The 27,125-nt window shown below is 37.1% G+C and overlaps 3 protein-coding genes across 4 annotated transcripts; 1 reads left to right on the plus strand and 2 right to left on the minus strand.

The window, feature by feature from the left end:
- The first annotated feature begins 7,334 nt into the window (after positions 1 to 7,334).
- Positions 7,335 to 8,902, plus strand: LOC108366465 (putative nuclease HARBI1). Its single transcript, XM_017620884.1, has 4 exons — positions 7,335 to 7,738; positions 7,793 to 8,234; positions 8,305 to 8,440; positions 8,499 to 8,902. The coding sequence occupies exons 1-4, from the start codon at positions 7,620 to 7,622 to the stop codon at positions 8,870 to 8,872; spliced, it is 1,071 nt and encodes a 356-aa protein (XP_017476373.1). The 5' UTR covers positions 7,335 to 7,619; the 3' UTR covers positions 8,873 to 8,902.
- An 864-nt stretch (positions 8,903 to 9,766) lies between these two features.
- Positions 9,767 to 10,910, minus strand: LOC108366468 (uncharacterized). Its single transcript, XM_017620887.1, has 3 exons — positions 10,695 to 10,910; positions 10,439 to 10,628; positions 9,767 to 10,375 (listed from the first exon to the last, which is right to left on the minus strand). The coding sequence occupies exons 1-3, from the start codon at positions 10,703 to 10,705 to the stop codon at positions 9,788 to 9,790; spliced, it is 789 nt and encodes a 262-aa protein (XP_017476376.1). The 5' UTR covers positions 10,706 to 10,910; the 3' UTR covers positions 9,767 to 9,787.
- A 463-nt stretch (positions 10,911 to 11,373) lies between these two features.
- Positions 11,374 to 13,190, minus strand: LOC108366466 (uncharacterized). Of its 2 annotated transcripts, XR_001848086.1 has the most exons (10): positions 12,796 to 13,190; positions 12,649 to 12,731; positions 12,528 to 12,581; positions 12,401 to 12,454; positions 12,255 to 12,317; positions 12,125 to 12,178; positions 11,989 to 12,042; positions 11,596 to 11,649; positions 11,458 to 11,511; positions 11,374 to 11,388 (listed from the first exon to the last, which is right to left on the minus strand). XR_001848086.1 is itself a non-coding variant. In XM_017620885.1 (8 exons), the coding sequence occupies exons 1-8, from the start codon at positions 12,854 to 12,856 to the stop codon at positions 11,608 to 11,610; spliced, it is 465 nt and encodes a 154-aa protein (XP_017476374.1). In that variant the 5' UTR covers positions 12,857 to 13,190; the 3' UTR covers positions 11,402 to 11,607. The 2 variants fall into 2 exon arrangements, 1 of the variants encoding a protein (XP_017476374.1); XM_017620885.1 differs by lacking the exon at positions 11,374 to 11,388 and having other exon boundaries at positions 11,402 to 11,649.
- Between the last annotated feature and the right edge of the window lie 13,935 nt (positions 13,191 to 27,125).

Consider the following 27,125-nt stretch of genomic DNA (forward strand, 5'->3'; position numbering starts at 1 on the left):
CCATTGTAAACCAGATAGAATCAAAGTTGGAATTGTATGATGTCTGGGACACAAAAACCTTTCACTCTTGATACTCGAACCAACCATTGGAATTCAGATCGATTAGAAGACCTAATGAGTCAATTTTATTTATTTATTTGTTATAGTAGTACGATACAGATAATATTTATAATACAAAGTGTTTATGTTACAAATTCCCTTACAAGTATATAAAGCTACCAACTCATTTATAAAAAAAAAGTATATTTATACATACATTTGAAACTTAACTTTATTATACTGAAATTGAATACGCTAGAAAACTACATACTCGAAAATTTTCTGAGAATTCTGAATAAAAAGTTTAAAATTTTGATGAAAATTTTTTGAAATTTAATTAATTGTTGCGAACTTTGTGCAAGTTTTGAAACTTCTGTTTATGTGGTTCAGAGTGACCATGGTCTTGTGAAAAATTGTAGCGGAGAAGAGAATTTCAGAAGTTGCCACTGTGTTACGCCATACCGTGACAATGGCCATTTGACAAGGTCGCAAAAAACCTTTAACGTGAAGCTTAGCCGGGCCGAGTAGCTATTGAGCACNAGTGACCATGGTCTTGTGAAAAATTGTAGCGGAGAAGAGAATTTCAAAAGTTACCACTGAGTTACGCCATACCGTGACAATGGCCATTTGACAAGGTCGCAAAAAACCTTTAACGTGAAGCTTAGCTGGGGCCGAGTAGCTATTGAGCATACATTTGGCATTCTGAAGCAACGTTTCAGGCAGTTATATTACTGCAAGCTGGGTGCTGCACAGCGTTGCCGTTTTAGCCGTTTTCCGGCTAGATTTAGCCGGTTTTGATAGCAACTAGCCGGAGAAAATTCGATCTAGCCGGCAGCCGATTTGTTAGCCGGTTTGTAAAAAAAAGTTAGCCGTTTTTAGCCGATTTTACTATTTGCCTAAGTTTCAGGTGCAAAAAGTAAACAAGTTGTTCGAAAGCAATAATGCAGACCCAATGAAGATTTTTAATGAACTCAATGTTTTACTTTCGCATCTATGCTCCCTAGTGGTTATTAGCGCGGACACATTTGATCCTATATGCTCCCCGTTGGAACCATACCTTGCTCCATTTCCTCAGTTTTATCACAGTTTTGAAGAGTATTTAAAAACAAAAGTAAGCACAAACGCTTTTGACCACGAAGCCGAAAAAATAATTCGTGAAAATGGTCGCTATTTTTTTGATGAAAATTTTTTGAAATTTAATTAATTTATGTGGTTCAGAGTGACCATGGGCTTGTGAAAAATTTTAGCGGAGAAGAGAATTTCAAAAGTTGCCATTGTATACAAATTTTCTCTTTGTCGCTTTCTTTGTAAAAGTTAGGAAAAAAAGAAACTTCAGTTAAACATCTTTTTAAATATGTTAAAAAATGTAAACTTTTGTGACTAGTGGGAAAAGTTGCAAATAGAGGGCTTATATGCAGACCTTTTGTGAAAATCGCTTATAGCAGGTTGAAATATAAGCCTCGATATATCCATATGAATTCAAATTGTAATTTTTACTTCGTTTAAAGGAAAAATTTGTATTAATAGGGTATTAATTTTAAGTGATAAACTGCTGATAAACGTGATAAAATGGTTAATCTGTATCGTTGGTCGGCAGTTTATTACTTTTGGTGAATGCCGATAATTTCAAGTACGTATCGATGGCTGAGTGGAAGATCGACCTATCTCGGCAGCCAGTTCGAAAACGCCCTATCTCAGAAAACTTTTCAAGAACGCCCTACTTCAGAATTTTATTGAAAAACAACCTATTTCAGAATTTTATTGAAAAACACTATATCAGAGTCTTGTTGAAGAACGCCCTATCCAAAAATTCGGTTCAAAAACGCCCTCAAACGAAAATACATTAAAAATAAGCTGAGATAGGGCGTTTTTGAACCGAATTTTTAAGATAGGGCGTTCTTCAACAAGACTCTGATATAGAGTGTTTTTCAATAAAATTCTGAAATAGGTTGTTTTTCAATAAAATTCAGCCATCGATATTTGCTTTATTGCCATTTCGAAAAATAAAATAACTAATTCAGTATATTAGAAAAGTGAATAAAGCTTTACACGGACTGGTCCCCTAAAGTTAAAACTTACAAAACAAACGCTTATTGCCTCGTAACCACGTAAACCTCATAAACATACTTAATTTTGTATGGAAAACCGGTCTATTTACGAGGTTTACGCATTTACGAGGCAATAAGCATTTGGATGAATACCCAGAAATTGTATACACGAAAAAATCAATATACTCGTGAAACTCGGGGTCAAAGTATTTCTTAAAAGGACTGTAAATACCCAGGATATGGTTAAAAAAAAAAAAAATTATAAAAAAAAAAATTATCCATATCCTGGGATAACAATCCTTTAAAAAAAATTTGCTATCCTTATTTTAGGATATTACAGCCCTTTTCAAAAAAATCCCTAATTTCACTAGTCTATCCATTTGTTCGTGTGTACAATTTATTATCGCACGGAGTTATCAGTCTTCTAATTTTTACAATGGGAAAAAATCGCCTATATCTGAACACGTTTTAATACGATAAGAGGCATTATGTTGCAAATAAAACCTTTGAAAAGTACAATAACTACTCATTATATGAATGTTTTAAACATATATAAAAACATCAATCATATAATGAATAGTTTTTGTACTTTTCAAAAGTTTTATTTGCAACATAATGCCACTTATCGTATTAAAACGTGTTTAGATATAGGCAATTTTTAAACAAGGTTTTAAGCACTTTTAAAAAACAAGAGTTTTAAACATTGCCAACCCTGACCATGGTACAAGCACTTAAAGGTAAAATCGTTCGCGAAATGAAATTAATTGTGTTTGGCAATTACAGTTTCCAAAATTTCCATTTTACGCTTTTTTCGTGCTTCTTTCCCTAATAATTCTCTCTTCTTGTTTATGTTGCCGTTGCTTTGCTCTCTCTTCTCGTTGTTGAAGAATCTCCAGTGTTTTGCTCTGAAAAGCTTTAGAGGACTCGACAATATCCTCAATTTTTTCTATTATTTCCTTTTGGAAGTTTCGCTTTCGACCTCTGGGTTTTTCTGCAAATAATCAAGAAATTGTTTTCGATTAGCTAAGAGAGCTCCAAAATAAAAATAAAATATAAATAATATTAAGTTCTCGAAAATTTTGCAATAATTTCAGCTAGTTCAAACTCGAGCCTTGCTATGCTAAAATGGGGCTACAAAAGTTGCACACTGAAATTTTTCTAAAATTTGTGATTAAAAATGTGTGTTCATGGGCCTTATGAATAAAAACTTAGCAATTGCTTTATCTTAAAATTTCTTACCGTTTACTAGATTTCTTCACATAAGTTTAAGTAAAAGGTTAGAAATTTTAAGATAAAGCAATTGCTTATTTTTTATCCATAAGAACCCATATTTACTTCGCTACTGGTTTATGTACTTACCAAGTAAACTTTCGTCGGTTGTGGTGGTTGATGTGCTATTCAAATCTTCTGATTGAATATCATTAACGCCAGCAGAATCTTCTTCACTCAATCGAAATTCTGGGTTGATTCCCTTTCTTTCTGGAAGTAAATCGTCTAACTCCCTATTATATGATGGTAAAACTCGAATTAGAAATTAAAAAAGAATTTACTAAAAAATAACTTACTCTTGAAAAGGAATTGTCTCTCTATTTCGTCCAGTTTTGGAATTATGGAGCCTATTATTTTTATAAGCTCTTTCCAGTGTGTAGTACTTTGTTTCTACCTGCTGGGCGGTAAACATATATCCTTGGGAACCCAACTTCTCCGAAATGGAAATCCAAATTTTTTTCTTGTTTTTTAGTTTTGTAGATTTGCCTACTTGGGGCCGAAGTTCCTTAACTAGTGATATGAGGAGCTTGACCGGTGCATTTAACCATTCATTTTTATTTGCTTTTGTTAAATCGTTTAATCCCTACCAATAAAATATAAAACCACTTTAACAATAGTTGTTAGTAGCCGATTTAATCACAAATAATTGTAAAGAGTTACAATTTATTGTGATATTGAAAGTTTTCCATGTAAAAATTTGCAAGCTCCATTTTAAATTAGAAGCTACTGTTTGTTAATGAACAGCCTATTATTACAGAGGAAAGGTGGCCTCAAGTATATATGCCACTTGCACTAACAATCAACCTCAGTTCATGTATATAAAACTGAAACCTTTTTGCGGCTGACTGTCCACTCAAGTGTGCGTGCGAGTGACGTATTGCTCAGGCCGACTGAGCAGTCTAGTGGGCGGAGGCTCAATAAGATTATCTAATAACCACTTACTTCTTGTACTCCAACAGTACTGCCACCGCCTATAAAAGATTCATCACATCTAACACTCTGTTAAATGTAAAGAAACAAAAAATTGTTATTAGTATGAAGTTATGTATGTAAAGAAAGCCCACTTACGTTTGATCCATCACCACTGCAACCGCTTCTAAACACTTCACAGGATTCAATACCCTGGCAAATGTAATAAAAACAGAAAATTTTTAGTAATGTGAAGCTATGTATGTAGGTGTAGGTATAGACGGTGTGCGACGTCTTCAAAAGAGTCACAACTCAAAATTTGGCATTTTTGAAATTATGCGCTAAAAATGTACACAGAGCTTTTATTTCCCTCTCAGCAAAAGCTGGAGCAAATTTTTGTTATAATTTGTTAAAAAAAACCTAAGTTAAAGTCGCCCTTGCCTATATGATTAGCATGTGCTACGAAATAGTTTTTCGCATTTTCTGATGAACGTATTATTTTGAGTTGTGACTCTTTTGAAGACGGTGTGCGATATGTAAATCTTACTATCTTATCTTACTAATCTTACTAATATTATAAATGTGAAAGTTTGTATGTTTGGATGTTTGGGAAATCATCACGCGGAAACGACTGAACTGATTTGCATGAAATTTTGTACGCAGATAGCTTATGGGCCAGATTGGTTAATAGGCTATTTTTTTAAGAGTTGCCACCTGTTAAAAAAGTTTAATTTATTTAATATGCGGGAACGACTGCATGGATTTGCATCAAAATTTGCACACAGATAGCTTATGACCTAGATTGGAAAATAGGCTACTTTTCTTAAGAGTTGCCACCTGTTAAAAAAGTTTCATTAAATTAATACGCGGAAACGACTGAATGGATTTGCATGAAATTTTGCAAGCAGATATCTTATGACCTACAGTGGAAAATAGGCTAATTTTTTTTGGAAGAGTTGCCACCTGTTAGAAATGTTTAATTTAATTAATACGCGGAAATGAGTGAACTGATTTGCATGGAAGTTTTCACACAGATAGCTTATGAGCTAGGTTGAAAAATAGGCTACTTTTTTTAAGAGTTACCACCTGTTAAAAAAGTTTAATTAAATTAATACGCGGAAAAGTCTGAACGGATTTGCATGAAATTTTGGAAATTGTGGAAAATAGGCTAATTTTTTGGAAGAGTTGCCACCTGTTAAAAAAGTTTTAATTAAATTAATACGCGGAAACGACTGAACAGATTTGCATCACATTTCGCACAGAGATAGCTTATGACCTATGTTGAAAAATAGGCTACTATTTTAAGAGTTATCACGAATTAGGAAAGTTTAATTATATTAATACGCGTAAATGACTGAACTGATTTGCATGAAAGTTTGCACACAGATAGCTTATGACCTAGACTGGAAAATAGGCTACTTTTTTAAGAATTTCCACCTGTTTGAAAATAAATTTTGCTCAAAGATGGTTTATGACCTGGATTGAATAATAGGCTACTTCCTTAACCGGTTTTCCGATCAGAACAAAATTTAGTACACTTACTACGGATTTCGGAAGGATGGTCTTAGACTGAAAGTAAGTCCGATAACTCAGGGCCCCTCCCATACAAATTGGAATTTTCATATTACATACAACGCTCAGTTTGTGGGAGAGAACTGAAACTTGGTATAGTGATATGTATGTGAAATCAATGTTGGCATTAATCGATTGATGTTTTAATCAGTTAGTTAATTCGATTAAATTCAATCTGATTACAGTTAATCATGATTAATTTTAATCTGACTAAACAAATAATCGAAACCGCGATTAAAAAATTAATTTTTAATCATTAACTCTTAATTTGATCAAGTAGGTTTGGTGATTAATTAAGTTATGCTGGAATTTCCCTGTGCACACAAAGCAAGTTAATCCGGTATGGCTAAGTCGGATTTCCTCGTCAATCTAAGCAATTTGGTGTGCATTTTCATTACGATATATACCAGCAAACGTTTTGCAAACTAGGTTTGTAAAAGTTCCCAGCTTATGTATTACTAATAACAATAATTATAATTTTTTTATTTTATGTGCTTTTTATACGCGTAAAACACAAAATAATTACTATAACTGGTGTTTGGTTTCAAACTCGGACAAACTAGACAAATTAATCAGATTTTATTTTTAATTGGATTAACGATTAATGTTTTAAATTAATTAAACGTAATCGCAGCCAGCGATTAACGATTAAAAAAAATGTTATCATTAATCGTACAGTTATTACGACTAATTAATTTTAATCGTCAAACGCGATTAACATTTTAATAGTTAATTTTTAATCGTTAATCAGATTAACAGTTTGCCAACACTGTGTGAAATCATGTTCATATTCACGGGGAAAAATGGACGTTTTTAGAAAATTGGCTCCCATACTGACTGAAAGTTTCATATTGCATATCTCTTCAAATGTTTGGGGTAAGGCACTCAAGTTTGGTATGGAAATAAATATGTATGTATGTATGTGAAACTAATACCATACTCATGGAGAAAAATGAGAGTTATTGGAAAAGGTGGTGTGGCAACTCCTATGCAAATTGATTTTTCTATGCTGCATATCTCTGAAGGTGTTTATTGCAAAGGGCTGGAACTTGGCACCGAGATGTGTATACAAAATTAATTCCATACTCATGGAGATGAATTTGCTTATTCGAAAAGGGGACATGGTTTCTGCCGTACAAATTTACTGTTTTATACTGCATATCTCTAGAGGTGTTCATGGTAGAGTACTGGGACTTGGACTGGGGTATGTAAAATCAATTCTAAATTCATGAAGAAGATTAGGGTTATAAGAAAAAGGGTCGTGGCACTTCCAGTACAAATTTACTTTTTCTTGGCACATATCCCTGGAAGTGTTTGTGGAAGAATACTGGAACTTTGTATGGAGTTGTGTATACAAAATGTATCAATTGCTCATGTAAAAAATGTGAGTTATTAAAAAAGGAGGCATGTCGCCTCCCATACATGCTAAAAACTTCTTAATACATATCTCTGGAAGGATAGAAAATCTCTCGAAGTATTTTAAATTTGTTATGGAGATTTATTTTATAAGTGCCGTACTGACAGAATAAAGTCCCTATTACGGTTTACAACTCAACTCAGTTGAATTGAAATTGAAACAACTCAACTTTAAAACAACTTAACTCTTTTTTGGCATTACGAATTACAACTCACTTCAGTTGAAGTTGTATTGATGTTGCTAACCTAAAAAAGTGACGATTTGACAGATAATTAAACAGCTGATGATTTTGTGGCGAAAAATTAAAACAATATACTGTACTTAAGGTTTACGAGAGAGTGTTTTTTTTTCAAATAAAAAGTAAAATGGACATAAGCGTTGATTTATTTTACAACGATGAAAATGTTGGTCCCAAAACTGATGTGCTGCGCATACGGAAAAGGCTTCGTGATCACTCGAATCCTTTGGAACTTCCAAGCACCAAGTAAGAAAAATTGTAGCGACAATTGAATGGCATTTTAATAATGTTTTTTTGCAGATTCATAAGCTACTTTCGTTTAAATAAGGAAGCATTTGTCTTTTTGCTAAACGAGATGGATGAACATTTCCAGAAACGTGTGCGAGGAACGGCTGTACCTCCAATATTGAAATTATGTGCAACTCTCAGGTTCCTTGCTGACGGCAGTTACCAAAATTGCAGTGGAAATGATTTCAATGTTGGACTGGCGCAACCTACAATATCTGTAGTTATTAAGGAGGTTTTAAATATAATTGAGCAGCATATTTGTGGAAAATGGATTACAACCCAAATGACTGAAGAGGAGCAAAACGCGTCAAAAATTGCATTCTATTCAAAAAGCGGATTCCCCGGAGTAGTGGGTTGTATCGATGGGACTCACGTTCGCATCATTTCACCAAAAAAAGAAATGCAACATCTTTATCTAAACAGGAAAGGCTACTACAGTTTAAACGTCATGATTGTAAGTGAAAATGTAAAAAGCAAATAATACTTTAAAAGAAAATGGTCATGACATCTATTTCGATTTCAAGCTTTGCGATTACAAAATGGCTATCCGGTATGTGGATGCTAGGCACGCGGGCGCAAATCACGATTCCTTTGTTTTTAACGTAAGCGATTTGAAAGAGCATCTGCAGAGAAACATACAGAGTAATTCCTGGATTTTAGGTAAGACTGGTCATTAGTATTTAATACAAAAATAGATTGTTTAAAATATTCCTTAAAGGCGACGCTGGTTACCCTCTACAAACTTTTTTAATGACTCCTTTCCGCATGGCAGAAGCTGGTTCACCACAAGCTCGCTACAATACAATACACTCTAAGGCTCGAAATATTGTAGAACGGACGATTGGAATATTGAAAAGCCGATTTCGTTGTCTTTTATCTGTGCGTGGCTTACATTATTCACCAGCAAAATCTACACAAATTGTGAACGCTTGCTGCGCTTTGCATAATATTTGTCAACACTTTCGCGTGGAACTTTCTGAAGAAATTGCAACCGCTTCAAGTACGGAAATAAGCAATGAAAACCTGAACATTGAAACAGAAGACGAGGATGCCGCCAGAAGAATTCGCAATAATATTTTGTTATCCATTTAATAGAAATAAAAAACTCTAACTCACATTTAATTATTTGTACTTCATTCAGTCTTCTTTTATTTTCAATGGTTAAATAACTTATATTTAATATTCATTAAATATCACTTCATGTGCTCTTAAAATTAGGTTTTTCAAAATAGTTAATTTAAAAAAGTATCACTTCATGTGCTCTTAAAATTAGGTTTTTCAAAATAGTTAATTTAAAAAAATATCACTTCATGTGCTCTTAAAATTAGGTTTTTCAAAATAGTTAATTTAAAAAAGTATCACTTCATGTGCTCTTAAAATTAGGTTTTTCAAAATAGTTAATTTAAAAAAATATCACTTCATGTGCTCTTAAAATTAGGTTTTTCAAAATAGTTAATTTAAAAAAGTATCACTTCATGTGCTCTTAAAATTAGGTTTTTCAAAATAGTTAATTTAAAAAAATATCACTTCATGTGCTCTTAAAATTAGGTTTTTCAAAATAGTTAATTTAAAAAAGTATCACTTCATGTGCTCTTAAAATTAGGTTTTTCAAAATAGTTAATTTAAAAAAATATCACTTCATGTGCTCTTAAAATTAGGTTTTTCAAAATAGTTAATTTAAAAAAGTATCACTTCATGTGCTCTTAAAATTAGGTTTTTCAAAATAGTTAATTTAAAAAAAAATCACTTCATGTGCTCTTAAAATTAGGTTTTTCAAAATAGTTAATTTAAAAAAGTATCACTTCATGTGCTCTTAAAATTAGGTTTTTCAAAATAGTTAATTTAAAAAAAAATATCACTTCATATGGTCTTAAAATTAGGGATTGCAAAACTTATAATTAATAAAAAAAAAATATTACTTCATGTTGTAAAATTAAATTAAAAAATATTTCAAATTATTAAATTAAAGCCCTTTCATTTTTTGTCAAATAAACATCAGTTCTCCATTCACGAGCTGTTCTCGTCTTGCAAATAGCCTCTTAATTTAGCTATTTTTAATTGCTCAACCTCTACCTTCAACAAATGTAGTTCATGGGCTTCCCTAGCCTGCCTTTCAAACAATTTATATTTTTGTTGCTTTATGTGCAGCAATTTTTTATTAATGTCGTAATTTTTGTACGCCGTCTTTTCAATTCTATCAATTTTTTTTAGTACCTCTTTTTGCGTTTCTGCCTGCATTTTTAGGAGCTCTAGACGCTCAGTTTCTAAATTGCAGCTTCTGCGGCGATTTTGTACACGCGATGCTGACGAAGAGGGCCGATCTTCAATGTTTGCTACCTGGGGCTCATCAACCATTGACGAAGCTGCAACTAAGCCGTCTTCTATTTCTTCGCCATCCATCACCGGTGGTATATTCTCTACCCCGAACGCCCGGCCACTGGGTGCAACTTGTTCCCTTATCTGAATAAGTTCCGCAACACTTTCTTCTAGTGGATTTAAAGAAACCTCTTGCGACGGACCACCACCAGTTGCAAGAATATTGCTGCGATTGTTGGCAAGCTTCCTTTTTAAATTTGCCTTATAGTGTATCCAAACCTACAGGAGAAATAAATTATTGCGCTTTCATTGTATTGGTCTAATTCCATGATTACTACTTACTCGTCCCCACTCGTGCGCAGTTCTTGTTGGTGGTCCTAAACTGTTTAGCTCTATGGCAAATTGCTCCCACAATCCCTTGCTTTTACTTTTGCTGCTTCCAAATTGCGGCTTGCCTCGTCCAGTTTCGGGATGCTTCTCCATCAGCTCAACTAGTTTTTCAAACTGTTGTTTCGTTGTAAGTTTATTTTTTCTACAAATTTGTAAGAAATTCCTGATTAAGATATTGGTTTAAGACAAATTAAAAAAATTTAATTACCCGCTTTCCATTTTCGCTTAAAAATTTGTTCAAAACAACTGCTAGTAATGAGTTGTCGATTTTCGATACTTTTGTCAACCGAACTAGCACAGGGTGGTAAACGGTAATACCACAAAAAAGTTGTAAGACGATATAAATACAACCAAACATTTTTTGACAGGTTGAGTTGTTATCGATAATACCAAATTGTAAGTTTTCAACTGAAATGGAGTTGAGTTGTAAACCGTAATAGGGGCATAAATTTCATTAAATGGAAAAGGGGGAGCCGGGTTCGACCTTATAATCTAAAGCTCTGTTGAGGCATTTGCTACAGTAATGAGAAGTGATATTTTATCAAGGCCAGGTTACTAAATTTGAGTTGGAAATATTAGAACTCGCCGTGCCACCTCCAAGAAGGTTACATGTTCACGCGTCGTATACCTGGAAACATTTTAAGGTAAACTTAGAGGGATTGATATCTTTCGTATGCCTAGCGCGCAGACGAGATTTTATAATTTCATAGTTTTAAACGACCTAAATACCTTAACTCGCTTAAAAATAACGAGCTATCACGAAATGGGCACAGAAATAAAATCTAACATCATTAAATTATTTTTCATATTTCTATAAAAGCGCGGGGTGAAAGCCGCGGGTATAAGCTAGTATATGTATAAAGAAAATCCACTTACTTTTGGTCCATCACCACTGTCAAACACTGTCAAATGTAAACAAACAAATTATGTATGTACATACATATGTACATATATAAAGAAAACCGACTTACTTTTGCTCCAACACCACTGCCCCCGCTTCCAAGACATCTAGAGGATTTAACACTCTGTAAAATGTAAAAATAAAACCATTGTTACTAATATGAAATTATGTGTGCACATATATACATATATAAAGAAAACACACTTACTTTTGCTCCAACTCAACTGCCACCGCTTCCAAGAAATCTAGGGGATTTAACACTCTGTCAAATGTAAAAAGAACAAACAATTGTTATTAATATGAAGTTAAGTATATACATATCTGCGTTCGTATGGAATAGTAGCTTATGTCCAAAGGCTGACTTTCCCTTTATTCTTTAAATCATAAGGAATCTTTTAATGAGACTTAATAAGAATATTGACTTCCGATACTAGGAACTATATCTTTCACGTTTATTTGGCAAGAGTTCTTCAACGGTTCGACGCCCGTGAGTCATTCGCAACCGTATGCTGTGAATGCTGCATTATACTAAAGCCAGCATTTCGACATAAGCTACTATTCCATACGAATACAGATATGTATGTTAAGAAAGCCCACTTACTTTTACTCTATCACCACCGCAACCCCTTCCAAACAATTCATAGGATTCAATACTCTGTGAAATGTAATAAACACAAGAAATTTTTAGTAATATGAATTTATGTGCTTAAGTATATATGTAAAGAAAACCCACTTACATTTGATCCATCTCCACTGCAACCGCTTCCAAACAATTCACAGGATTCAATACTCTGTCAAATGCAATAAAAACAGGAAATTTTTAGTAATATGAGGCTATGTATGTAGATACAAATAAAACCCACCTACGTTTGGCCCATCACCACTGCCACCACTGCCACCGCTTGCAAGCACTCTAGAGGATTTAACACTCTGTCAAAAGTAAAAAAAAAAACTGTTACTAATATGAAATTTTGCATTGTACATGCGTACATATATAAAGAAAACCCACTTACTTTTGCTCCAACACCACCGCAACCGCTTCCAAACAATTCATACGATTCAATACTCTATCCGAATGGAATATAAACAGGCAATTTTTATTAATATGAAGCTATGTATCTACATATGTAATCCACTTACTTTTGCTGCAACGTGACTGCCGCTGCGTCCAAGAAAACCAACTGATTCAAAGCCCTTAATAAGAAATCAAATTTTTAAAAACCCATATTAAAATTTGTGAATAATGTACAATAATACTTACTGGTTGAGACGGAGAGAACCTTACTTCGTCGAAGGGTTCTTCCAGAAAGAGTTGGGCGAGTACCTCCTGTTGATATTCAGCATCTAAATACATGATACGAAAATTATAAGTGAACATTAAGTACATTAATTCAATGTTTATACTTACTGGTTTCTATCCTTTTTATTGTTCCCGGTGAGCATTTCACCTCCAGCGTAATTTTTCCCATTTGCACGCGTTCGGTTTGCAAATATGTATGTATAACAATGTGCACAAAAATTTAACCTCAAAAGAAATGTCAAAACAGTGCAGCAACTGTTCACTTGCAAATTCTTACTAGTCTTGTGTTCAGTAACTTTTTCTGCTAGTTTTCTCTTCTTGTCAATTTTACGCTCTATTTTGCTTTTACGCTCTCGCTGCAATTTTTTACTGGGGAAGTAACTATACAAAGCTAATATTTTTCTTTACTGGCTCTTATTGTTTTTCAAACAAAATTACTTTTGGCAACTGAGTAAAGCTTAGCAGTATTTTCCAGTTGCAAGTGCAAGTCCATAAACTGAGATAAGCTTTTCTCTCGTTGCGGAATGTGATGTTACTGTTGTTTCGAATACAATGTATATATGATGTACATACATATGTATGTACATGCCTTTGGTTTTCCATTTTTATACCCGAGCGCACTTGTGCACAAGGGTATTATAACTTTGTTCACATAACGGTTGTTTGTAACAGGCAAAACGAATCGAGATAGACATAGACAAATGTATACATAAATGATCAGAATGAAAAGAGAAATCGATTAAGCGGTGACTGTCTGTCCGTCCGTCCGTCTGTGCACACGATAACTCGAGTAAAAATTGAGATATCTTAACGAAACTTGGTACGTGGACTTCTTTTGGGCATAGGACGGACGGTATTGAAAATGGGCGAAATCGGACAATAACCACGCCTACCTCCCATATAACCGTAATTTTCAGAAATACGAAAAGTGCGATATTTTAGTAACTACTAAAGATAATTCACTCAAAATTGATATTTACAATGAGTTTTAGACGAAAAATAAGAATATTAAAAAATTTTGGCAAATGGGCGTAGCCACGCCTACTTATGGTTACATGTGTATATCTTGGTAACCGCTGCACCAATTTCTTCCAAACTTGGCACAGTTGTTGGTCCTGCTACAACATACCAAATGACCGAAAATTTTTAAAATCGGACAATAACCACGCCCACATCCCATATAACGGTAATTTAGAAAAATACGAAATCCTCGATAAATCAGTAAATATTAAAGCTAATTTATTCAAAATTGATGGTTGCAACAATTTTTTACCAAGAAATACGCTTATGATACAATTTTGGAAAATGGGCGTGGCACCGCCCACTTATGATCACATATATGTATCTCGGTAACCGTTCTACCAATTTGTACCAAACTCGGTATGGTTATTGTGCTTGCCACATAGAAGCAAAGCGTTGAAAATTATTGAAATCGGACTAAAATTACGACCGCTTTTCATATAACGGTATATTTCAGAAATGCTTGAAACTGCAATATTTCGAAATTTAAGGACGCTAATTTACTTAAAATTTATACACCCCGGCTTATCGTGTAGCGGTAGCTTTCGGAAAGGTGGAAAACATATATTTAATAATTGCGCCGGGTATTTAATGTTCGGCTCCGCCCGAACTTAGACTTTCTTACTTGTTTTTATCACGTTTTGCTGTTGGTTTAGGAATTCTAAAATTGTTTAAGAATCCCGCATACCTTTAATATGAACGGTTGAATATATGAATTATAAGGTTAGTGAGATCGTTAGGAGTAGATACATATCTCCTACCTAATCATCCTTCTGTATGTATCGAGTAGGGGAATTAAAGTTCCAAATAGGATTTGTTTTTGTTTAATTTTTGGAAAGGCGGAAGTTTGTTTAAAGTACAAACATACGTTAGAAATCAACAACGAAAATACAAAATATGTGCAAATCTTTTGTGTTTTAAATAAACTGAATACTGTAATGAATTGAAATTGGTTCAATGCTGGGAGTTTTATTTTTGCGGTAAATTCCTAAGAAGATGAGTGAGTACGAGAGTCAGTTCCGACTCCTTTGGTATGGCGTGTTAACAAGGTAACATTTGTCACTGCATTTCTATTTTATTATATTTTGCATCCATTTTGTATTTATGGTTTGTGTCGAACTGAAACATATTGCCATCCCTATTTAAGTTTACATTCCATACATTCCACATTCTACCATTATAACATCCACCTTGAAATTTGTAGTTGAGTTGTGAAATAACATTCAAATAAAGCGGTCAGCCTGATTCTGTCTGGGTGACAGGTATCAGAAGTGGATGTGAACAAATAAGGAAAAATGGATTTTAATCGTTTGACTGTCGCGCAATGGAAGGAAGCACTTCAACAATTACAACAGAGAACTAATGGGAGCAAAGTGGAGCTGGTAGCAAGACTCCAAGAGATGGAGGAGACATCAGTAAGGCCGATTGTTGAAGCGATTGCGTCATCAAGCATGGTAAGGGAGAAAGGCGTTACCGGGGGATCGAGGAGCCATCGACGGGCAACGTCGGAGTTAATATGCAGGTCAACAAATTGTGTAACGTGGTAGAGTTGTGACTGCTCAGCTGCAGACTCTTTGTCCAGCGGTTCACGATTCGAACATATATATATGGACATGCTAACAACGCGCTTGGTGCGGCGCATGTTTCATCGCCTACTTCAATCGCATATCCATCGTTACAAAGCAACTCAACACAGCAGCAGTGGACAACGCAGCTATGGGCGCAGCCGACTGCGCAAATGCCGATGTCGTCGGTCACAGATGCGCAAATTCATCAGAGCACATCGTTTGTCACACAACAGCACTTGTCTCAAATGTGTGCAACAACAACAGCTAAATTTCAAAGTATGCCGTTTGATGTACAAAATACTACGAATTCGCCAATTGAAAACCTAGTAGCAACAAACATTTCGACGCCGACTACATATCTAAGTAAAGCAACGCCAAACTTTGTTTCAACGAATATAAGAGCTGGAGAAACTACGAACGTTTCAAGAGCACGGGATACACGCAAATCTACACCAGCCGAAGTAGCAGAAATTTTGCCCGAATTAAACCCTTGTGACGGTACGTATTCGTCGCTGCAGTTTATTGAACGAGTCGAGCAACTTAAACAAGTGTATAATTGGGACGATGCGTTGCTTGGTTTTGCTGTCCTCAGTAAGTTGAAAGGTGTTGCCAAACGGTGGGCTGACGCACAGCCAGTGTTCAGACAGTGGAGCGAATTTGTAAGTGCCTTTTTAAAAGATTTCCCTTATGTTAGAAATTCGGCTGATGCACACGTACGATTAATGAATATGCAAATTGGAAAATCAGAGAGTGTTGTTGAGTTCTATTATAAAATTTTAGCAACAGGGCGACGGGAAAACATTGATTGTTCCATTATCCGGTATATTATAAATGGGTTGTCGGACGAAAATTTGCGCAAGACACTGAGCGCAATGCGATTTGAAAAAAGTTTAGATTTGTTACAATCGAAAGCTCTGTAGACATCGGAGCAGGGGTGCAACCGAACATCGGGAGTGGTTTAGTTAGCTTGTTGAATAAATATTCATATTGTTTTGGGGAAAAGCTGCCGGAGCTTGGTAAATCAAATCGCTTTAAGATAAGTATCAAATTAAAATCGCCGAAGCCAATCGCGAGAAACCGTATTCCATTCCGATACCAAAACAACGCGTAGTGGAAGATATTATCAAAGAATTGTTGGAATTAGGAATAGGTCGTGAATCGAATTCGCTATACCCATCGCCAATAGTTTTGGTTCATAAATAGGCATGGACAGAGAACGAGCACACGCTCAAAGAGCATAACCATCACGTATACGTATACAAGCAAGAGCGTAACGATGAGAACGCGGCAGCATGCAAAATGAATTAGGAACACTAACACATTCTCACTTTTAGCGATCGCTTGTTTGTGGTAGTGCCCACCTCTGTTCATAAACACAATGGGGAAGATAGACTGTGCGTTGATTTTCGCGAACTAAATGCCGTCGCCATGGCTGATGCCTACTCTCAATGGGGTTTTATCGACTCTGTCAGGGAAGAAGTTCTTCACTACACTCGATCTCATGTCGATCGAGCTGGAAGGAGCGGCCAGACCTCTCACTGCATTTGTCACTCATAATGGGCATTACGAATTTAATCGAATGCCGTTTGGTTTGCGTAATGCCCCATGCGTTTTTCAGAAAATGATGGCACAGTTAGTAGCACCGCTGAGGAAGGTAGTTGTTAGCTATGTAGATGAGGTCGTGATAGCTACGGATACAGAAGAAGAAAATTTGCTATATTTAGAGAAATTTTTGAAAATTATCGGCGAGGAGGGGTTAACGTTACGCCTTTCAAAATGTAACTTTTTAAAGCGTTCAGCAACATTTTTGGGATACGTAGTAAATGAAGATGGCATAAAGCCTGGGGTTTTAAAGACAATAGCGATCAAAGAGTATCCGACCCCAGTTAATCAATTAGAAGTTAGGCGCTTCCTAGGTTTTGCGGGCTTCTTCCGCAAATTTGTTCCTGGTTTTGCGTTAGCCGCAAGGCCACTCACTCAACATACGAATAAGGATGCAGCTTTTGTGTGGGACACAAGCTGTGAAGAAGCATTCCGACATCTTATACGATTAGTTACCGAGGCACCAGACCTAGCAATTTATGATGTTCATAAGGTACATGAATTGCATACTGATGCGTCAAGTGTGGGTATCGCAGCAATTATTTTGCAGCGCGAAGGTGATGAACAACTAAAGCCCATTGCTTGTTTTAGCCGAGCGTGTACCTCGCAAGAGAATAATTATCACGCATATGAATTGGTCGTCGAATCATGCCAATGTTTCAGAATGTACCTCCTAAGCATTTCAGTATCATTACGGACTGTCAGTCCATAACTACTGCTAAGGTTTCGAAGCCAGTGGTTTCATAAACTGTAAGAATATGATCTCAATATCATACATCGTGCTGGACTGAGTGTGAGTCACGTCGACGCAATGAGTCGCGCGCCTATTCAAGGTATGACACAAGTCAACGAAGCGGCGTCCAATTTGTTTGTGTTGTCTACTGAAGATTGGCTGTCTGCCATGCAACAGCGAGATGAAAACATCAAAAATATCATAGATATTTTGAAGGCTAGCGTGCCGTCAGAACATAAAGCTAAACTGAGTACCGAATATCTATTGAAGAATCATAGACTGTTTCGCCGAGTGACTGATGGCAACCATTGTTAGTGGTGCCTAAAGGCATGCGGTGGCGCATTGTTAAGGGCGGTATTGTCACTTGCGAAGCGGATGAATTTGGCGAAGAGAACGGTTTGGCGAAGCGAATTAAAAGGCAGAGAAGGTATTAAAAGTGTACGCGATGCGAAACACTTGCACAAGCTGGTAAAAGCGAATACTCTTAATGCATATTTAAGTTGCGTCCGCCAATCCATTTGCTTCGCCAAACCGTTCGCTTCGCCAAATTCATTCGCTTCGCAAGTGACAATACCGCCCTAAATTATGTCACGACGATCTAGGTCAGCCAGGGGTCGACGGAACTGTCAAGGAGATCCTACGGAACTTTTGGTTCCCAAGAATGAGGAATTTCGTAAAATCCTTCGTCAAGTCTTGCACCGAATGTTGTTACAGCCGAGAGTCCTCTCGTAAAGGATGTGAACCCCATGGGATGCAGATACCTCGGCTAACGTTGGAAATGATACATCTTGACCACTTGGGTCCATTTGTTAAAACTCGAAATGGTTACGAGTATGTGCTGGTTATTGTCGTCGCGCTGACTAGATACTCCGTTGTCGTGACTACAAGAACAACGAAAACGAAACCGGTGCTCGATGCCTTAAACCAACTTACACTTTCTTTCGGTCTACCGCAGAGGATAGTCACGGACCGTGGCACTGCGTTCACTTCTGCGGCGTTTGCGACATGTTGCGACGCGAATAGTATTCAGCACATAAAAGTGGCTGTTCATACACCACGTTCGAATGGGTTGGCCGAGCGGGTCAACCAAGCCCTTCTTTCGTATCTGAAGACATCAGCTAATAACCCTAAAGGTTGGGACACGCACATACGCATGCTTCAGTGGACACTTAACACCAAAGTGAATTCCACTACCAAATTTGCACCTATTGATTTAATTTACGACTTTCCACTCCGCGACTTGAGCGGTAATCGACTGCTAGCGGCATTACATAAAGATGATGAGCAAATATTACAGCAGCACGCAGGAAATGGAAAGCTAAATTCGACGCAAAACACTCCAACCCTGCAAAGTATCAGGAGGGTGACCTTGTTCTCGTAGAAGCTCCACCGACCAGCACAGGAGAGTCAAGGAAATTACAGCCAAAATTCAAGGGGCCGTACATTGTGAATAAGGTCTTAAGATACGACCGTTACGTAATTGAAGACGTCGATGGAACACCGTGTACACGCCGGCGATACAGTGCCATCGCAGCAACTGACCAGATGAAGCCATTTTGTGCTTTGTTTCCCGAAGTTGCAGACGAAAACAAAGTCACCTAAAGTCGGATCGAGCTTCTGTCAGGAGAGGCATGCCCCTGCATTTCTATTTTATTATATTTTGCATCAATTTTGTATTTATGATTTGTGTCGAACTGAAACATATTGGCATCCCTATTTAAGTTTACATTCCATACCTTCCACATTCTACCATTATAATTGAAGTTTGTAGTTGAGTTGTGAAATAACATTCAAATAAAGCGGTTAGCCTGATTCTGTCTGGGTGACACATTATTTTTGCAGTGGGGGTTTCAAGTAACAGGCGGCCATTGAAAACCACGGATGGTTGGGTTGCGAGCCAACAGAAAGACAGCTGCCACCTTGTTTCTCTGTCGTCTCCGTTTTGTTGAGAGGGAACCACACTTGGGTTCCGTTTAAGTTGCTTTTGAGTATTACTTCGGCCAGTTATGTTATTACCTTTCGCTCTATTTGTTTATTTAGTAAATATTTGTTCAGGGACTCTACAACAATAAAATGCGTTGGTGTGGATAGCGCTAGGATAGCCAAGAACCTGCCCAGCCACGGAAGCCTAGCCTAGTTTAATGGATCCTGTCCGGCTTCCAAGTGGCTAGTAAAAGCGAACTTTGACTTTCCACAAACCACTCCCACTAGTCGATTACATTTTTGGCGTCCAACGTGGGGCAAAACAAGCTCGTTGTTTATATCCTGTAGGATTGATCTGTATACCTAGTTATCTTTGCTATACAAAGATAAGAACATGCTGAGAACTTGTTTTGTTCTAGACTCCTAGACTCTATAGTTTTCTTTTTGTCAGCCTACGCTTGTATAATTGTTAGGAGAGCTGACTTTGCAAGTACTTGGCCGGATCCGAGTATCTTGACCGCTTTTCTTAATTTTTAAAAAGTTAGTAGGATGTTGAGTTCAAATTTTCTCAGATTCTACAACATGAAAAAAACAAGTATTTTTGTGCAGGAGTTAGTCGGCTGGATATTGCACCGAATAGGCGCAGATCCTATTGGTGTTGTCCGTTCAATAAGCTTCCTTCATTGTTTACTTTTTATTCTTAATAATCGATGGATTTTTAGACTCCTGCCGAGTAGCGGAAGTCTAACCTCGACCTGATTTTTCGTCGGTCATTTACGCGGGATTCTGGATTTACACAAGTTAAGGATAATTCGAATATAATAAATATAGTTCTGTCCGAATTCGCAGAGGAATAAGTAGAAGCTGGTTGTGGGTTTCATCTGAGGGAAATTTAGCCATAGCTTAATTTTTTCTTTCTTTCCTCTCTCAACATTACACTTTTTTTTCATAACCATATTGAAACTTTGGTTAGAAATCTCAGACCAGAAATTCGTCACGAGTTGCTTTACGTAAATATCCGCTCAATTGCGCATTTGCGAAAGCTATGCCAAATGAGGGAGAATCTGTTGTCAGACGAGATTTATCAACGAGCTCCACCAATCCGCAATGTTACCCCATCAACCGTGCGACAAAATATTTCGGCTGTAGGGGATGTTTCTTTTTCGGAAGGAACGGCGGAAGGCAATTTGGATAGCAATATAGCCGCGGTACAGCCGAATCTACCCTCTAAATGCTGGAATTGTGGGGAAGAAAGCCACCACTGGCAAGAAATTCGGGCGATATTCTGTTATGGATGTGGCGAACTGGCGACATATAAACCGCAATGCAGTAAATGTACACCCCGGCGGTCGGAAAACTCGCCGTGGGGTGTACTTCGAAGCAATCGGATGGACCCAAAGTAGACAACGCCACCCTTTCAGTTGTAAAAACGATTCCAGGGAATATCCAAAAAATTACACTCTACCAGAAAATAAAAGCAGCACCGAAAGTTGATTCTCGGCTGAACCCCAGCGTTACAACCCATATCACGAAAGATTACGCCGTTACAAGGAAGTCGGGCAGAGAATATTTAATGAAAATGTAGACCCTAAACCTAAAAGAAATGCTACAAGAATTCGCAAGTATTTTAAAGATATTAAGCCTACGCGACAAATATTGCTTTCATCGGTATTTTCCAATACCACCGATGGTAGATTTTATGCAAAAGTGAGGTTTCTAGATTTTTTTGAATTAGGCTTACTTGATACCGGAGCTAGTATTTCGTGCATAGGTTCAAAGCTAGCACAGGAAGACTTTTCGAAATGTAACCAATTCCACGCGATCAGCACAAACGCGAAAACTGCGGATGGGAAGGCACACAAAATTATTGGTTATTTATGCGTGGATGTTGAATATAAAGCAGTAACAAAAAAAATAAAAATGTTTATCATACCATCATTAACTAACCGCTTAATACTAGGAGTAGATTTTTGGAAGGAGTTTGACGTAGTCCCCGGCATTATTTCATCGCTTGTGTTAAACAAGGACCGGAATGACTGTGCTAGTGCCCCGACTAACGACTTTAGCAAGAGCGGTGAAAAGGATAGTACGGAGGATATTTCGGGTTCTAGTCATAATTGCCCTTTAACTCCAGGACAAAAACAGCAGCTAGAAGTAATAAAGTCGATGTTTCCGAGCTTTGGAGAATGCGGGTTAGGTCGTACCTCATTAATTGAACCTCATATTGATGTGGGTGATGCTAAACCAGTCAAGCAGAGGTACTACCCTGTCAGCCCGAACGTAGAGAAACTAGTGTTGAAGGAAATCGATAGAATGCTTGACTTAGGTGTTATCGAAAGATCGAACAGTTGGAGTGAAGCCGGAAAAGTTCGTCTTTGTCTGGATGCGCGAAAGTTGAATGACGTCACGAAAAAGGATGCATATCCTTTACCGAGTATAGAAGGTATTTTTTCTCGGCTACCAAAAGCGAACATTATAACGGAGCTGGATCTTAAAGATGCGTATTGGCAAATCAAACTGGATGACAAATCTAAGCCCCTCACAGCGTTTACTGTAGCGGGTCGACCATTATACCAATTCGTGGTGATGCCATTTGGCCTATGCAATGCACCATCCACAATGTGTAGGCTAATGGACGAGATTATACCTCCCGAGCTTCGGTACTGCGTTTATGGTTATTTAGATGACTTATGTATAGTCTCGAATACCTTTGAATCGCATTTAGCAGTATCAATACGACTCGCGGAGCAGTTCAAGAAAGCTAATCTTACTCTCAACGTGAACAAAAGTAATTTTTGTGTAACAGAGATAAGTTATCTTGGTTATATAATTGGGAGTGAAGGTATATCTACGGACCCTTCGAAAGTCGAGTCGATATTATTTTGGGCAGTACCGCGCAACTTAAAACAATTGCGAGGATTTTTAGGAATCTGTGGATGGTGCAGGAGATTTATTCAGAATTTTGCGGATGTTACTTTTCCGATAACGGAAGTCCTCCCTACGTCCTCTCGCTTGGACAGCTTCGGCGCAAGTAGCCTTTGAAACACTAAAAGCCTGCTCCGATCTTACAAAACTCGGATTTTTCCAAAAAATTCTATCTGCACTGCGATGCCAGCGATTTTGGAATTTNCTCGCTTGGACAGCTTCGGCGCAAGTAGCCTTTGAAACACTAAAAGCCTGTTCCGATCTTACAAAACTCGGATTTTTCCAAAAAATTCTATCTGCACTGCGATGCCAGCGATTTTGGAATTGGAGCTGTTTTGATCCAAATGTCAGAAGAAGGCAGTGAAAAACCTATTTCGTATATGTCAAAAAAACTCAATACCGCACAAAGGAATTACAGCGTGACTGAAAGGGAATGTTTGGCAGCAATATCCGCCATTGAGAAATTTAGATGCTATCTTGAGCTACAAGAATTTGAAGTTATCACTGACCATTCCAGTTTGATTTGGCTTTTACGACAACAACAACTAAATGGACGCTTAGCTCGATGGGCCTTAAAGCTGCAAGGATATAAATTCACCATTTCGCACCGGAAAGGAAAAGAAAACGTTGTACCGGACGCATTACCGCGAATACCCACTGAAACCGAAATTAGTGGTTGGACCAGAAATTGACTTAGATTCACCTGCATTCGAAGATAGTGAATATGAAAAACTTAAAGAAAAAATCCAGTCCGAACAGGATAGACTGCCAGATTTACGCGTGGTCGATAAATTCGTTTATATTCGAACCGAACATAGTACCGGTGACTCCACTCAGGAAGAGCGTGCTTGGAAGTTGTGGGTACCGGAACCGCTTCGTGTGGAAGTTATTCGAAGAGCTCATGACTGCGTAATAGCGGTGCATGGAGGTGTGAGCAAAACAATAAAGCGTATTCGGCGATATCTGTTTTGGCCAAGCAAGTGCGAGAATGTGTCAGAAACTGCGAAATTTGCAAAGAAACTAAAGTGCCCAATAATACATTAAGACCGCCTATGGGAAACCCTGCCACCTCTGTTCGGCCGTTTCAACGACTGTAAGTCGATTTTTTAGGGGCCTATCCTCGTAGTCGCCAACATCGGGCTTTTGATTGTTGTCGATCACTTTAGCAAATTCCATTGGTTATGCCCATTGCGAAAGTTCACCTCTGTTGTCATTCAGAAATTTCTTTTATCAGAAATCTTCCATTCCTTCGGGGTACGTGAGCTCCTTATAAGCGATAATGGGGCGCAATTTAAATCTCGCGATTTTAATGCGTTTTTGACGGAGTACGGAATAAACCATATATACACCGCATTGTATTCTCCCCAGAGCAATGCATCCGAACGCGTCAATCGTTCCTTGATTGCAGGGATACGTGCATACATAAAAAATAACCATAAACAGTGGGACGAACATTTAAGTAGCATTCCATGTGCTCTTAGAACCTCCCGTCACCAAACTACTAACCGCACGCCTTACGAAAGTTTATTTGGTTTCCAGATGCTAACACACGCGTCGCAGTATCGCTTACTGAGGGATTTACATATGCTGGAGGATCCGAATTTTTCCCTTAACTTACAAGATAGGACTGCCCTTTTGAGGGGCGACACTCAAACACACACGAAAAGGGCATATGAGAGGAATGCTAAGCAATATAACTTACGTTCGAAGCCCGTTTCCTTTCAGCCAGGCCAAGAGGCTTTTGGGCGTAATTTTCAAATAACTATAATGCTAAGTTCAGCCAAAAATTCCAGAAAGCGCGAGTGAAAGAAAAGCTGGGAAACCATTACTACATCCTGGAAGATCTACAAGGCCGCCCTATAGGTACCTTTCATGCCAAAGATATACGCCAATAACTTTGTGAAATTCCGACTAACCTTCTGTATCAATGATGGCAGGTTATACGGTTTTGTAACATACACCTTCGAGACCATTAGGTCGCCAAAACTACGTCTTAGAAACGATTAAAATTTTTTTTTGCCTTTAAGCAATAACTTGTAAAACCAGACAGTTTAAGCTTGCGCGAACGCCTAGGCGAGCAAATCTATCGCATGCGATAATTACTCATTTCATGCAACCGTGGTACACTGACTGGCAGCAAGCAGCTCTACTAACTTTTGAAAAGTTGCTGTCAAGTATCCATGCTGACCGCTTATGTCATGAAGAAATGAGGCCGAGACTTCCTTTCTGTTGGGGACCACGAAGCGGACAAGATCTTTTTCATCAACGCCGAATTTGGGAATTTTGCCAAGTAAAACCAAACCCTAGGAGATCAGGAGAGCTGCGGAGAATAAGCTTTATAGGTAAAGCTCCAGGTGCAGCCGGTGCTCATCATCGTTTATCACATCGCCAAAGTAATTTTTTTAAACAAAAGCCAAAAAAAAAAATTGTTTTTTTTTTGTACCGACCGGATAAATTCCGAATATTGGGATTCCTTCAACAATAGAAGAGAAGTGTGTTGGTCGAGGGGAGGCATTGCCATTCCCCGGGCAATATCGAAAATGAAAAAATTAAATATTATCTACTAATAACCGGAATAGTCCACGACGAGGCTCAAACCAGCGCAGTTAGCCTAAATATATATATATATTTATATATATATATATAAATATATATATATATGTATATATATATATATTCCTGAGCAACGAGTCTAGAAAATTGTAGCCTTAAATACAACAACAAAAACCCAAAAAAACGTATCTATATATGTATATATATAAATAGATATATATACGTATATATATATATATACGGTTATAACAATGTGTGTATATGCATATCGATATATAGATCGCGAAAAAGAAAAAAAAGCACATAGAAAAGGCTATATACCCTGCAGTGAAAACCCAAACCAGTTAGAAAAAATACTAGTTCATAAACTAGTATGTGCCTACCAGTTCGACATTTTCGAAGAACTTAAGCGTTCTGCCTTTGAATTGCCAAAGCCTAAAATAAAACGCAATTAATTGCTTTTCTTACAAATGTCGGCTGTGGCGTCACGTCAAGACTACTGGTTCTGGTTCTGGGATCGCAGGTTCGATTCCGCTTGGAGGTGGTTAAGATTTTGAAAGTTAGATCAATGTAAGTAGGAATAATTGTTTCAATTTAAATATAAATAACAAACTTAAAAATCTGGTTGCATTACAAAAAAAAAAGAAACAAATATATGGGAAGAAATCCTTGTGCCATAAAAAATAGATTAAAAAAAAAAATTTTTTTAATTAAATTTAAGAATAACAAAAAAACCCTAAATAAAAATAAAAATAAAATAAATATAAAAAAAAATAAAATAAAAAATTTCCCTGCGCCCGGGCTTGAACCTGGTACTTTAGGCATACCACGCGAGTGCTTTGCTCTGTCGGCCATTGCGACTGTTGGAGCGCCGCGAGCAGTAAGGCATACTAATGCTTTTCATGGGGAATGAATTGGCAAACTATCTCATCAACTGGTATGATGTTACTAGTATTTCTACAAGTAGATGCTGATGCATAGCCTGACAATTGACATCTCGTAGGACATCGCAATGTTAAAAATACCAGTCGCTAACATTGAAAAAGGATAGAACGTGAACTAGTTGGGCTGAAACGCAAACTGGTAGAATTCTAGTTCACAACTAGTAGCTTTCCCTGCAGGGTATGTACATAAATACTTAGTTATTGTTATATGTGTTATATGGCAACCCTGTAGCTTTAAGTTTCATAAGATGTATTTACCATTATAATTGAACTACCAATAAACGAGTCTGCTGGTATAGCAAACAAGTAACACATGGCGCAGTCGGAATAGAAACTAATGGTGAAGACGAGAAGTACAGTAAAGGCTTAGGAATCTGAGGACAGCGACGAATATCAAGAAACGGACGGAGAAATGGCCACGAATAATATCAGCAACTTTGATGTCCGCAGGCCAGACCCATTAAGACTCGACGGAAATGTTGCTGAAAATTGGCGCGTTTTTAAACAAAATTTTGAGATTTATGCTATTGCGATTGAATTGGACAGAAGAAAAGATCCACAAAAAGTTGGGATATTTTTAAACGCTTGCGGAGCGGAAAAAATCGAAATTTTCAATACGTTGGATTTGCCCGAGGCAGAAAGGGAATTTACGAAAAAGTATTTGGAGCCGTTGAAAACTATTGCACACCAAAGAAAAACGAAGTGTATGAAGCATTAAAGATTTACTGCCATACCTAAACAAAAGCGTCAGCATTGTCTGGCTGTCTGTTTACATTTTCTGGTTCGTGACATTTTAGGTTATTTCAACTTTACAAATTTACAAATTGGAAAGATTTTGAGCGTTGTTTTGTTTTTTGTGAAAACTTTTAAAAAAGTTTACAAAAGTTATAAATAAGGAAAAAAAATGAGGTGTCGGATTTCAACGCCCGAACCAGCGTCATCTGTGTAAAACACTTCACCACTGATGACTTCGAGAACGAGCTACCTACGAGAACCTATAAATTGAATCCGGCATCAGATCACATGCAATAAACGACAACATTTCATTACGATGTATTTTTTATTTATTTGTTATTTGAAAATATAACACGTTCCCCTGATAAAGCTTTTTATTTATACATACTGACCTTCTGCTTCCTACCGGAAATGTTAAGCCGTATGCATAAAAAC

This window comes from Rhagoletis zephyria, unplaced genomic scaffold (genome assembly GCF_001687245.7).
Source record: "Rhagoletis zephyria isolate East Lansing unplaced genomic scaffold, Rhagoletis_zephyria_1.1 Rzeph_scaffold_02280, whole genome shotgun sequence".
Lineage (NCBI taxonomy): Eukaryota > Metazoa > Arthropoda > Insecta > Diptera > Tephritidae > Rhagoletis > Rhagoletis zephyria.

Bases quoted from the DNA above. Each gene is read 5' to 3' on its own strand.
- LOC108366466 (XM_017620885.1), bottom strand. From the start codon at position 12,856: ATGGGAAAAATTACGCTGGAGGTGAAATGCTCACCGGGAACAATAAAA. The intron at 12,179-12,254 runs GTAGGTGGGTTT...TGCATTTGACAG, and splicing joins GCAGTGGTGATGGGCCAAAC to AGTATTGAATCCTGTGAATT. The intron at 12,043-12,124 runs GTAAGTGGGTTT...TACATTTCACAG, and splicing joins GCAGTGGAGATGGATCAAAT to AGTATTGAATCCTATGAATT.
- LOC108366468 (XM_017620887.1), bottom strand. The intron at 10,376-10,438 runs GTAAGTAGTAAT...TTTCTCCTGTAG, and splicing joins CTGCGCACGAGTGGGGACGA to GTTTGGATACACTATAAGGC.
- LOC108366465 (XM_017620884.1), top strand. From the start codon at position 7,620: ATGGACATAAGCGTTGATTTATTTTACAACGATGAAAATGTTGGTCCC. The intron at 7,739-7,792 runs GTAAGAAAAATT...GTTTTTTTGCAG, and splicing joins TTGGAACTTCCAAGCACCAA to ATTCATAAGCTACTTTCGTT. The intron at 8,441-8,498 runs GTAAGACTGGTC...TATTCCTTAAAG, and splicing joins GAGTAATTCCTGGATTTTAG to GCGACGCTGGTTACCCTCTA.